Source organism: Oncorhynchus tshawytscha, unplaced genomic scaffold (assembly GCF_018296145.1).
Source record: "Oncorhynchus tshawytscha isolate Ot180627B unplaced genomic scaffold, Otsh_v2.0 Un_scaffold_9311_pilon_pilon, whole genome shotgun sequence".
Taxonomy (NCBI): domain Eukaryota; kingdom Metazoa; phylum Chordata; class Actinopteri; order Salmoniformes; family Salmonidae; genus Oncorhynchus; species Oncorhynchus tshawytscha.
Window position 1 is genome coordinate 384,926 of NW_024609770.1, and position 12,575 is coordinate 397,500.

At 42.6% G+C, this 12,575-nt stretch overlaps 1 protein-coding gene across 1 annotated transcript in view; it reads right to left on the reverse strand.

The window, feature by feature from the left end:
- Positions 1-6,994: 6,994 nt before the first annotated feature.
- The window catches only part of LOC121845814 (collagen alpha-1(XIX) chain-like), a 28,226-nt gene continuing 22,645 nt past the window's right edge, over positions 6,995-12,575 (reverse strand). The window contains exons 11-14 of the mRNA XM_042317823.1: positions 11,236-11,289; positions 9,456-9,500; positions 7,416-7,429; positions 6,995-7,061 (exon numbers count right to left, since the gene is read on the reverse strand). Of these exons, the coding sequence (XP_042173757.1) occupies positions 6,995-7,061; positions 7,416-7,429; positions 9,456-9,500; positions 11,236-11,289 (180 nt within the window). The remainder of the gene's footprint in view (positions 7,062-7,415; positions 7,430-9,455; positions 9,501-11,235; positions 11,290-12,575) is intronic.

Sequence of the window (12,575 nt, forward strand, 5' to 3'; positions counted from 1 at the left end):
GGTGCTTTAGTGACAAAACGGATGGCACTGTGATAAACTGCATCCAGTTTGCTGAGTAGAGTGTTGGAAGCAATTTTGTAGATGACATCGCCGAAGTCGAGGATCGGTAGGATAGTCAGTTTTACTAGGGTAAGTTTGGCGGCGTGAGTGAAGGAGGCTTTGTTGCGGAATAGAAAGCTGATTCTTGATTTGATTTTCGATTGGAGATGTTTGATATGAGTCTGGAAGGAGAGTTTACAGTCTAGCCAGACACCTAGGTACTTATAGATGTCCACATATTCAAGGTCGGAACCATCCAGGGTGGTGATGCTGGTCAGGTGTGCGGGTGCAGGCAGCGAACGGTTGAAAAGCATGCATTTGGTTTTACTAGCGTTACTAGCGTCCTCTCCTCTCCTCTCCCTCCCCTCTCCTCCCCTCCCCTCCCCTCCCCTAGCACTCAAAAGCACACTGCTTTTGTCAGACACCCACTGAGGCCAACGTGGGTCTAATCTGTAGCTCTGTAATCACCCCCATCAACATCAACCAATCCTCCACACTCAGGGTCATTTAATGATTGCTTATCATTTTAAATTTCCCAACCCACGCTTGTGTCTTAGCTTATTCACATTCAAAAAATGTTTATTGTTGCAATAACTAGACTGCCAGGTCCCGTTATAATCTTAACAATTGGTGGCAGCAGTGAAGTGATTGACAGGATGTCTTTCATTCCAAATCCTCAATCAAAAAACAACCTTTTTAAATGATTCTGGGATGACTGTTGTTCCTGTGTCTGAGGATGTATGGAGTTCTCCAAGGACTGTGTTTCACCTTCCACATTGTCTGTCACAGCTTCCCTGCATCACATAGCCCCACTTCCCTCTGTGGACTGTATGCCTCCTCTCTCCTCCCTCCCCCTCCCTCCCTCCCTCCCTCCCCTCCCTCCCTCCCTCCCTCCCTCCCTCCCTCCCTCCCTCCCTCCCTCCCTCCCTCCTACTCTGCCTGCCTGCCCTCCCTTCCTCCCTGCTCCCTCCCCTCCCCCTGCCTGCTCCCTCCCTCCCTCCCTCCCTCCCTCCCTCCCTCCCTCCCTCCCTCCCCCTCCTGCCTCCCTCCCTGCCTCCCTCCCTCCCTCCCTCCCTCCCTCCCTCCCTCTGCCTGCCCTCCCTCCCTCCCTCCCTCCCCCCTCCTCTCTCTCTCTCTCTCTCTCTCTCTCCTCCCTCCCTCCCTCCCTCCTCTGCCTGCCTGCCTGCTCCCTTCCTCCCTGCCTCCCTCCCCTTCTGCCTGCCTGCTCCCTCCCTCCCTCCCTCCCTCCCTCCCTCCCTCCCTCCCTCCCTCCCTCCCTCCCTCTCTCTCTCTCTCTCTCTCTCTCTCTCTCTCCCTCCCTCCCTCCCTCCCCCTCCCTCTCTCCCTCCCTCCCTCCCTCCCTCCTCCCTCCCTCCCTCCCTCCCTCCCTCACTCACTCACTCACTCACTCACTCACTCACTCACTCACTCACTCACTCACTCACTCACTCACTCACTCCCTCCTACTCTGCCTGCCTGCCTCCCTCCCTCCCTAGCTAGGAGAGAAACACCTGTCGTTAGCTCTATGTGCAACACTGCTCTCAGAACTACACTCCTCCATTCTCCTCTCCTCTCTTGCTTTCCAGGTCTCCCTCGCTCCCTCCATCTCACTGACTGTATAACCTCTGGGAACACCTTTGTATCCATTTACTGTGAGGATTACTGTCTCCATGCAAAATGCAATCTGGCACGATCATGTGGTTTTAAAAGCAACGGGCAGCAGAGAACTCTGTTCTCCTCCTCCTCGCCTACATTCATCTGCAGCCCTCTCTCTATTTTTTATTTCTGCTATGTTATTCCCCAACGCCTGATGGGAGGCTTACATCTATCATCGTGCCCACTGAATTCGACTTCCATCGTCGCTCTCTGGGCCTGGCATTAAACCTCAAAGCCAGATCATTGCAGTACAGTGAGAGGAGTTTTTAAGGAACGTTTAGAATAGGAGCACATTCACCTGCTAGATGGCACTGTTGCCCCACCGAATGATTGAGAACAAGAGATACACCATCTAACAACAAGGCATTAAAATCTCTCTCTCTCTCTCTCTCTCTCTCTCTCTCTCTCTCTCTCTCTCTCTCCCTCTCCTCTCTCTCTCCCTCTCCCTCTCCCTCTCCCCCTCTCTCCCTCTCTCCCTCTCTCCCTCTCCCCTCTCCCTCCCCCTCTCCCCCTCTCTCCCTCTCTCCCTCTCTCCCCTCTCCCCTCTCCCCCTCTCTCCCTCTCCAAGATGTTGTTGATGGAAGTGGGTGAAATAATAAGAAGTTGGCCCTTCCTTCCGCTCACTGTTGAGATCTCTGTGATATAGACTGACAGATGTACCAATGTACCGACCAGTTACTCTATCTGTTGTTGGTATTTATAGTTCAGCTAATTAGAATGGAATTGATGGTGAATCATACTGTTATAATTCAGCAAAACAGGGTAGCCTAGTGGTTAGAGCGTTGGACAAGTAACCGGAAGGTTGCAAGTTCAAACCCCTGAGCTGACAAGGTACAAATCTGTCGTTCTGCCCCTGAACAGGCAGTTAACCCACTGTTCCTAGGCTGTCATTGAAAATAAGAATTTGTTCTTAACTGACTTGCCTAGTTAAATAAAGGTAAAAAAAAATAAAAATATGACAGAGTACAAAACACAACTAGTGATGTCATATGACAGAGTACAAAACACAACTAGTGATGTCATATGACAGAGTACAAAACACAACTAGTGATGTCATATGACAGAGTACAAAACACAACTAGTGATGTCATATGACAGAGTACAAAACACAACTAGTGATGTCATATGACAGAGTACAAAACACAACTAGTGATGTCATATGACAGAGTACAAAACACAACTAGTGATGTCATATGACAGAGTACAAAACACAACTAGTGATGTCATATGACAGAGTACAAAACACAACTAGACATATTTTCAGTAGAGATCACAGTGGCAGTTGTTTTATTTTTTACTCGTTAAGTTTTATCCAAACACTTATCTGCATATGAAAATAGATCATTCTTCTCTTTTTCACGAACAGTTATCTATGACTGCCTCCCAGCATTAACTGTATAGTTAGTATACAAAGACTAAAAGTCAACACAGCCCAACATCTGCAGGATATATGTGAGTTATTATCATTAAATGGTCTAATATGCAAATAGAAGCGTTTTAATGCACCTGTTGTGATGCCGTAGCTCAAGGGCTAGATAACAGCACTACTGTCAAGGATGCTGCTGGTACGTCTTTTTGTTGAGGGACATATTGTGTATGTGTGTGTGTGTGTGTGTGTGTGTGTGTGTGTGTGTGTGTGTGTGTGTGTGTGTGTGTATGTATGTATGTGTATGTATGTATGTATGTATGTATGTATGTATGTATGTATGTATGTATGTATGTATGTGTGTGTGTATGTGTGTGTATATGTGTATGTATGTATGTATGTATGTATGTGTATGTATGTATGTATGTATGTATGTATGTATGTGTGTATGTATGTATGTATGTATGTATGTATGTATGTATGTATGTATGTATGTATGTATGTATGTATGTATGTATGTATGTATGTATGTGTATGTATGTATGTATGTATGTATGTATGTATGTATGTATGTATGTATGTATGTATGTATGTATGTATGTATGTATGTATGTATGTATGTATGTATGTATGTATGTATGTATGTATGTATGTATGTATGTATGTATGTATGTATGTATGTATGTATGTATGTATGTATGTATGTATGTATGTATGTATGTATGTATGTATGTATGTATGTATGTATGTATGTATGTATGTATGTATGTATGTATGTATGTATGTATGTATGTATGTATGTATGTATGTATGTATGTATGTATGTATGTATGTATGTATGTATGTATGTATGTATGTATGTATGTATGTATGTATGTATGTATGTATGTATGTATGTATGTATGTATGTATGTATGTATGTATGTATGTATGTATGTATGTTCGATCGGGTCGACCCTGGTGCATTCTGGATATGCGTCTCAAATGGCACCCTATTCCCTATTACTATGTATGTATGTGTATGTATGTATGTATGTATGTATGTATGTATGTATGTATATGTATGTATGTATGTATGTATGTATGTATGTCAATGTATGTATGTATGTATGTATGTATGTATGTATGTATGTATGTCTAAGTTATTTTCTCTCACCTTGTACCCAGGAAGTCCATCTTTCCCAGTTAATGGGCCTCCCCTGATCAAGTGATTGTATGTGAACCAGAACACAAAGATGGAAAACAAAGACATTTTATATAATCCAACAATCCAACGTCGATGGGTCTGCAAAACCCTGGTGCATTCTGGATATGTATTGTCTGTAAATGGCACCCTATTCCCTATTACTGCAAAACAGTCATGTACTATATTGGCTCTGAATAGGGCTCTGTTATGTATAAAAGTATGTGCACTATATAGGGAATAGGGTAGTCTGGTCAAAGTAGTGTACTATATAGGGAATAGGGCTCTGTTAAAAGTATGTATGTGTATATAGGGAATAGGGCTCTGTTAAAAGTAGTGTACTATATATGGAATAGGGCTCTGGTCAAAGTAGTGTACTATATAGGGAATAGGGCTTTGGTCAAATGTAGTCATACTATTTTTGTATGTTGATAATAGGGCATTTGTAAAATGTAGTGTTTGTATATAGGGAATAGGGCTCTGGTCAAAGTAGTGCACTATATATTATGGAATAGGGCTCTGTCAAAGTAATGTACTATATAGGAATAGGGCTCTGGTCAAAGTAATGTACTGTATATAGGTGAATAGTGGCTCTGGTCAAAGTAGTGTACTATGTATAGGGAATAGGGCTCTGGTATAAAGTAATGTACTATAGGGAATAGGGCTCTGGTCAAAGTAATGTACTATATAGGGAATAGGGCTCTGGTCAAAGTAGTGCACTATGGGAAGGGAATAGGGCTCTGGTCAAAGTAATGTACTATATAGGGAATAGGGCTCTGGTCAAAGTAGTGCACTATATAGGGAATAGGGCTCTGGTCAAAGTAATGTACTATATAGGGAATAGGGCTCTGGTCAAAGTAGTGTACTATATAGGGAATAGGGCTCTGGTCAAAAGTGTATCAGGGGTAGGAATAGTCAAAGTGTACTATATAGGGAACAGGGCTCTGGTCAAAGTAGTGTACTATATAGGGAATAGGGCTCTGGTCAAAGTAGGTGTACTATATAGGGAATAGGGCTCTGGTCAAAGTAATGTACTATATAGGGAATAGGGCTCTGGTCAAAGTCTAGTGTACTATATAGGGAATAGGGCTCTGGTCAAAGTGTCACTATATAGGGAATAGGGCTCTGGTCAAAGTAGTGTACTATATAGGGAATAGGGCTCTGGTAGTGACAATAGAATAGTGTCAAAGTAATGTACTATATAGGGAATAGGGCTCTGATCAAAGTAGTGTACTATATAGGGAATAGGGCTCTGGTCAAAGTAGTGCACTCTATAGGGAATAGGGCTCTGGTCAAAGTAGTGTACTATATAGGGAATAGGGCTCTGGTCAAAGTAGTGCACTCTATAGGGAATAGGGCTCTGGTCAAAGTAGTGTACTATATAGGGAATAGGGCTCTGGTCAAAGTAATGTACTATATAGGGAATAGGGCTCTGGTCAAAGTAGTGTACTATATAGGGAATAGGGTGCCGTTTGTGACAGACAGAGTAATCTCTCTCCACAGTTAATGGGATATCTGAAGCGTGGGATAACGATGGTGATTGCTGTGTGAACACTAATGTTCTACTCTCTGCTTACAGACGGATGGAATTATAACTAAAGAAACCATTTCTGATGATAATAACATACAATAATGTCATCGTTCTGCAAAACAAGCCTGGACTAATAAGCTTATTTAAACCAGATTTAAACAGATTGTCCCTTAAATCAAGCTCTTTCATTGACATGGAAATGCAGACATCTATGGTAAATGTAACACAGCACTTGGCTCTGCAATGTGAGGGACTGTGTTGTTATCAATATAAACTATGTCTACAAACCTAATACTGCCGGCATACTGGCAGTCTGAGCCTATACAGTCATATAGGAACATTGTACATCTCTCAGCAATATGTAAGAACCATCTACTCTCTGTTCATTGGTAACATTTGTATATTCAGACTCTTTGACTTTTCCATGTTTTCTTACGTTGCAGCCTTATTCTAAAATGGATTTAATAAACATGTTTCATATTTCATTTTTTGTTGTTGATAAATTAGCATTTCTAAAAACCTGTTTTTTCTTTGTCATTATGGGGTATTGTGTGTAGATTGATGAGGGGGGGAAAACAATTGAATCAATTTCAGAATAAGGCTGTAACGTAACAAAATGTGTAAAAAGTCAAGAGGTCTGAATACTTTCCAAAGGCCCTGTATGTACTGTACATAGAGTGACATCTCACTTGGCTCTGCATGTACACTCTTAGAAAAAGGTTCCAAAAGGGTTCTTCGGCTGTCCCCAAAGGTGAACCCTTTTTGGTTCCAGTAGAACCCTTTCGGGTTACATGTAGAAAGGGTCCTACATAGAACCCAAAAGGACTAAACCTGGAACCAAAAAGGGATCTTCAAAGGATTCTTCTATGGGAAAGGCCAAAAACCCTTTAAGGTTCTTTAAAGCACCTTTTTGTTCTAGGTGTATGGACATCTCCTGTTGAGGGTAGGTGTCTAATCAGGGATATGGACTATCTCCCGTTGAGGAGGTGTCAGGTGTATAATCTCGTTGAGGGACTGTCTATGGGACTATCTCCCGTTGAGGGTAGGTGTCTAATCAGGGGTATGGACTATCTCCCGTTGAGGGTAGGTGTCTAATCAGGGGTATGGACTATCTCCCGTTGAGGGTAGGTGTCTAATCAGGGGTATGGACTATCTCCCGTTGAGGGTAGGTGTCTAATCAGGGGTATGAGGAAAGAAGAGCAGAGGTAAAGTAAAATTCTTACAGGAGCACCTTGGGGTCCCTCAGGACCTGGGAATCCTGTCTACCCCAGCGGGCCCCTCTCACCCTGTCAGGGAATAAACACTCATATGTGTCACTGTTACTGTTACTGAAGGTGTTGTGTGTGTGTGACAGAGAGAAGGAGGGATGCCTTTGACTGACAGCTGACAGGAGAGAGACTGGAGTATAGTATTACATCTGAAGGAGTATTACATCTGAAGGACTGTTCACTGGGTATAGTAGAGAGAGAGCGAGAGAGAGAGAGAGACATCTGAGAGAGAGAGAGCGAGTTCACTGGGCGAGATTACATCGAGGACTGTTCACTGGGTAGAGTAGTTACATCAGGGAGAGAGAGAGATTAAAAGCATCCTGTTCACTTACCGGTTACATCCCCAGGACTGTTCACTGGGTATAGTATTACATCTCCAGGTTTCCCTGGGTCAATCACACAGACAGGATGAGAATAGTACACATTAAGGACTGTTCACTGGGTTTTATTACATCTAAGGACTGTTCACGTTAGCTAGCACCTCAACTGAAGGACTGTTCACTGTCCAGCAGGTATTACTGTACTACATCAGGACTGTTCACTGGGTATAGTATTACATCTGCAGGACTGTTCACTGGGTATAGTATTACATCTGCAGGACTGTTCACTGGTATAGTATTACATCTGAAGGACTGTTCACTGGGTATAGTATTACATCTGCAGGACTGTTCACTGGGTAGTATTACATCTAGGACTGTTCACTGTATTACAGGACTGTTCACTGGGTATAGTATTACATCTGAAGGACTGTTCACTGGGTATAGTATTACATCTGAAGGACTGTTCACTGGGTATAGTATTACATCTGAAGGACTGTTCACTGGGTATAGTATTACATCTGACTGTTCAGGACTGTTCACTGGGTATAGTATTACATCTGAAGGACTGTTCACTGGGTATAGTATTACATCTGAAGGACTGTTCACTGGGTATAGTATTACATCTGAAGGACTGTTCACTGGGTATAGTATTACATCTGAAGGACTGTTCACTGGGTATAGTATTACATCTCTGTTCACTGGGTATGAAGGACTGTTCACTGGGTATAGTATTACATCTGAAGGACTGTTCACTGGGTTTAGTATTACATCTGAAGGACTGTTCACTGGGTATAGTATTACATCTGAAGGACTGTTCACTGGGTATAGTATTACATCTGAAGGACTGTTCACTGGGTATAGTATTACATCTGAAGGACTGTTCACTGGGTATAGTATTACATCTGAAGGACTGTTCACTGGGTATAGTATTACATCTGAGGGACTGTTCACCGGGTATAGTATTACATCTGAGGGACTGTTCACTGGGTATAGTATTACATCTGAGGGACTGTTCACTGGGTATAGTATTACATCTGAAGGACTGTTCACTGGGTATAGTATTACACTGTTCTGAAGGACTGTTCACTGGGTATAGTATTACATCTGAAGGACTGTTCACTGGGTATAGTATTACATCTGAAGGACTGTTCACTGGGTATAGTATTACATCTGAAGGACTGTTCACTGGGTATAGTATTACATCTGAAGGACTGTTCACTGGGTATAGTATTACATCTGAAGGACTGTTCACTGGGTATAGTATTACATCTGAAGGACTGTTCACTGGGTATAGTATTACATCTGAAGGACTGTTCACTGGGTATAGTATTACATCTGAAGGACTGTTCACTGGGTATAGTATTACATCTGAAGGACTGTTCACTGGGTATAGTATTACATCTGAAGGACTGTTCACTGGGTATAGTATTACATCTGAAGGACTGTTCACTGGGTATAGTATTACATCTGAAGGACTGTTAGTATTACATCTGAAGGACTGTTCACTGGGTATAGTATTACATCTGAAGGACTGTTCACTGGGTATAGTATTACATCTGAAGGACTGTTCACTGGGTATAGTATTACATCTGAAGGACTGTTCACTGGGTATAGTATTACATCTGAAGGACTGTTCACTGGGTATAGTATTACATCTGGGACTGTTCACTGGGTATAGTATTACATCTGAAGGACTGTTCACTGGGTATAGTATTACATCTGAAGGACTGTTCACTGGGTATAGTATTACATCTGAAGGACTGTTCACTGGGTACATAGTATTACATCTGAGGGACTGTTCACTGGGTATAGTATTACATCTGAAGGACTGTTCACTGGGTTTAGTATTACATCTGTTCATATGAAGCATTGTTCACTGGGGATACTACTATAGTATTACTGTGTTCTGTCTGTGTCATTTCTTATAGATTTGAAGTCAATGTCCATGACATGTTATCGTTTCCTCAGTTATCGTTTTCCTCAGACCATGATGTTTTCTGTGGCCAGCATCAAGTGCAGCAAAAGAGCGTGAACAAATGGAAGTTTCAAGGCATCCTTCTGTTGTGTGCAGATCATTAAAAGTACTACTTACTGAAGGCCCAGGTATTCCAGGGGCTCCAGGCATCCCCAGATCACCCTACAGGACAAAATACAGCCTGTTATACAACTCAAACCTACAGCAACATACAGCCTTTTATACAACTCAAAACACAACATTCACAGCAACATACAGCCTTTTATACAACTCAAACCTACAGCAACATACAGCCATTTTTATACAACTCAAACCTACAGCAACATACAGCCTTTTATACAACTCAAAAAGCCTACAGCAACCATACAGCCTTTTATACAACTCAAACCTACAGCAACATACAGCCTTTTATACAACTCAAACCTACAGCAACATACAGCCTTTTATACAACTCAAACCTACAGCAACATACAGCAACATACAGCCTTTTATACAACTCAAACCTACAGCAACATACAGCCTTTTATACAACTCAAACCTACAGCAACATACAGCCTTTTATACAACTCAAACCAATACAGCCCTACAACTCAAGCAACATACAGCCTTTTATACAACTCAAACCTACAGCAACATACAGCCTTTTATACAACTCAAACCTACAGCAACATACAGCCTTTTATACAACTCAAACCTACAGCAACATACAGCCTTTTATACAACTCAAACCTACAGCAACATACAGCCTTTTATACAACTCAAACCTACAGCAACATACAGCCTTTTATACAACTCAAACCTACAGCAACATACAGCCTTTTATACAACTCAAACCTACAGCAACATACAGCCTTTTATACAACTCAAACCTACAGCAACATACAGCCTTTTATACAACTCAAACCTACAGCAACATACAGCCTTTTATACAACTCAAACCTACAGCAACATACAGCCTTTTATACAACTCAAACCTACAGCAACATTCAGCCTTACAGTATATAAGTCAAGTCTACAGCACTTCACCCTACAGGACAAGACACATCTTCGTTATATAACTGAAATAGACATAGAACTACTTATACAACTATATCATGAATAAACCAAATCACCATGAGGTTTGAAACAAGAACAGAGACAGACAGAGAAGCTCCATAGAGAAGCATCATGGTTATGTTTATGCATCTCTCAGGACTTGTCTTTCAAAGCCCATTCTGAGACTATTCTATTCTAGTCCATATACTTGTATTCAGACAGACATCACCTCTTGTTGAAGTGATGCTGTGGATCTATCAGAAACAAACTCTCCTTAACCTTTAGTGTCAAATAAAAGCAGCAGTGTTGAGCCCTTGGCCATTTGTCTGTAATATGAGGTGTGTGTGTGTGTCTGAACGATATGGCCATAACTCTCTGACGACAGCTCCCTGAAGGAAGGACAGACACGCGTGCTAGCCTTGACATCTAGATTAAGACCTAGAGGTGTGAGGGATGTTACACAGACACATAGAGCTGTAACCCCCATACCAAGGTCATCTACATCAGTATGTTACAGTATGTTACTGACGGTAGTGTCCTGGTAGTTATTACATGACCTCACCAGATTTCCCCACTGCTTTAATTACGTTGGTAACCAGTTTATAATAGCAATAAGGCACCTTGGGGATTTGTGGTATACAGCCAACGTACCACGGCTAACGGCTGTATCCAGAACAGCCCTTAGACGTGGTATAATGGCCATATACCACACTCCCTCATACCTTATTTCCTAACTGTAATCTGGTGAGGTCATGCAGGATGAGGATGGTCTGCAAGCGCTGTCTCAGCTTGGCTCGGCTCGGCTTGGCTCGGCTTGGCTCAGTACTGTATAAAGGCTACAGGTGGGCTGTATGTGGCTTACCTTGGCTCCAGGTAGTCCTTCTAGTCCAGGTAAACCCATGGATCCGGGATCTCCCTGGGACATAACACATAGTAGTTAGTCTAGGACAGAGAGAGTGATTGAGTGATTGAGTGAGTAAGTGAGTGAGTGAGTGAGAGTGAGTGAGTGAGCAAGTGAGAGAGAGAGAGAGAGAGAGAGAGAGAGAGAGAGAGAGAGAGAGAGAGAGAAAATATATATATATAGAGAGAGAGAGAGAAAGAGAGAGAGAGAAAGAAAGATATAAAGAGAGAGAGAGAGAGAAGAGAAGAGAGAGAGGAGAGAGAGAGAGATGAGAGAGAGAGAGAGAGAGAGAGAAAGAAAATATATAAAAGAGAGAGAGAGAGAGAGAGAGAGAGAGAGAGAGATGGAGTAGGGTGTGAAGGATGGAGAACAAGGTATGTTGGTATAGGAGATCACCTTTCAAAACAGTAGACTGATTGTGATACGTTTTTACTTCAAGATAGAACTATCTATAAGACTACAGATCTATCTCTCATTGCATGCAGTCAGCAGCTTATTTGGGTCTTTCTCCTTAGTACAGTAGAAATTCACATCCCTCCTCCCCCTTCTATTGGTCTGGTTTGTCTCCTTTACTACAGTATAATACACATCCCTCCCCCCTTCTATTGGTCTGGTCTGTCTCCTTTACTACAGTATAAATACACATCCCCCTCCTCCCCCTTCTATTGGTCTGGTCTGTCTCCTTTACTACAGTATAAATACACATCCCTCCTCCCCTTCTATTGGTCTGGTCTGTCTCCTTTACTACAGTATAAATACACATCCCTCTTACCCCTTCTATTGGTCTGGTCTGGCTCCTTTACTACAGAAGAAATACACATCCCTCCTCCCCTTCTATTGGTCTGGTCTGTCTCCCCTAAATACACTCCCTCCTACCCCTTCTGGTCTGGTCTGGCTCTACATATGTGGATGGAGAAATGGTATTACACACTACTGTAGGGCCAAGGCCTGCTCTGTCCTCTGCTCTGACATAGATGGATGGGGCAGGTAATTATCACACATGTAGATTGTCATGAATAACATAGTGTGGCTTAGAGTGGAACGGGACAGATCGGGATCGCCGCCGGGGATCAGCTGTGGCGAGACGGATTGGGGCAATTTGGTGTATGTGTGTGAGTGATTCTGTGTGTGTCTGTGTGTGTGTCTGTGTGTGAGTGTTTCTGTGTGTGTCTGTGTGTGTCTGTGTACGTGTCTGTGTGTGTGTGTGTGTGTGTGTGTGTGTGTGTGTGTGTGTGTGTGTGTGTCTGTGTGTGCGTGTGTGTACGTGTCTGTGTGTGTGTGTGCATGTCTGTGTGTGAGTG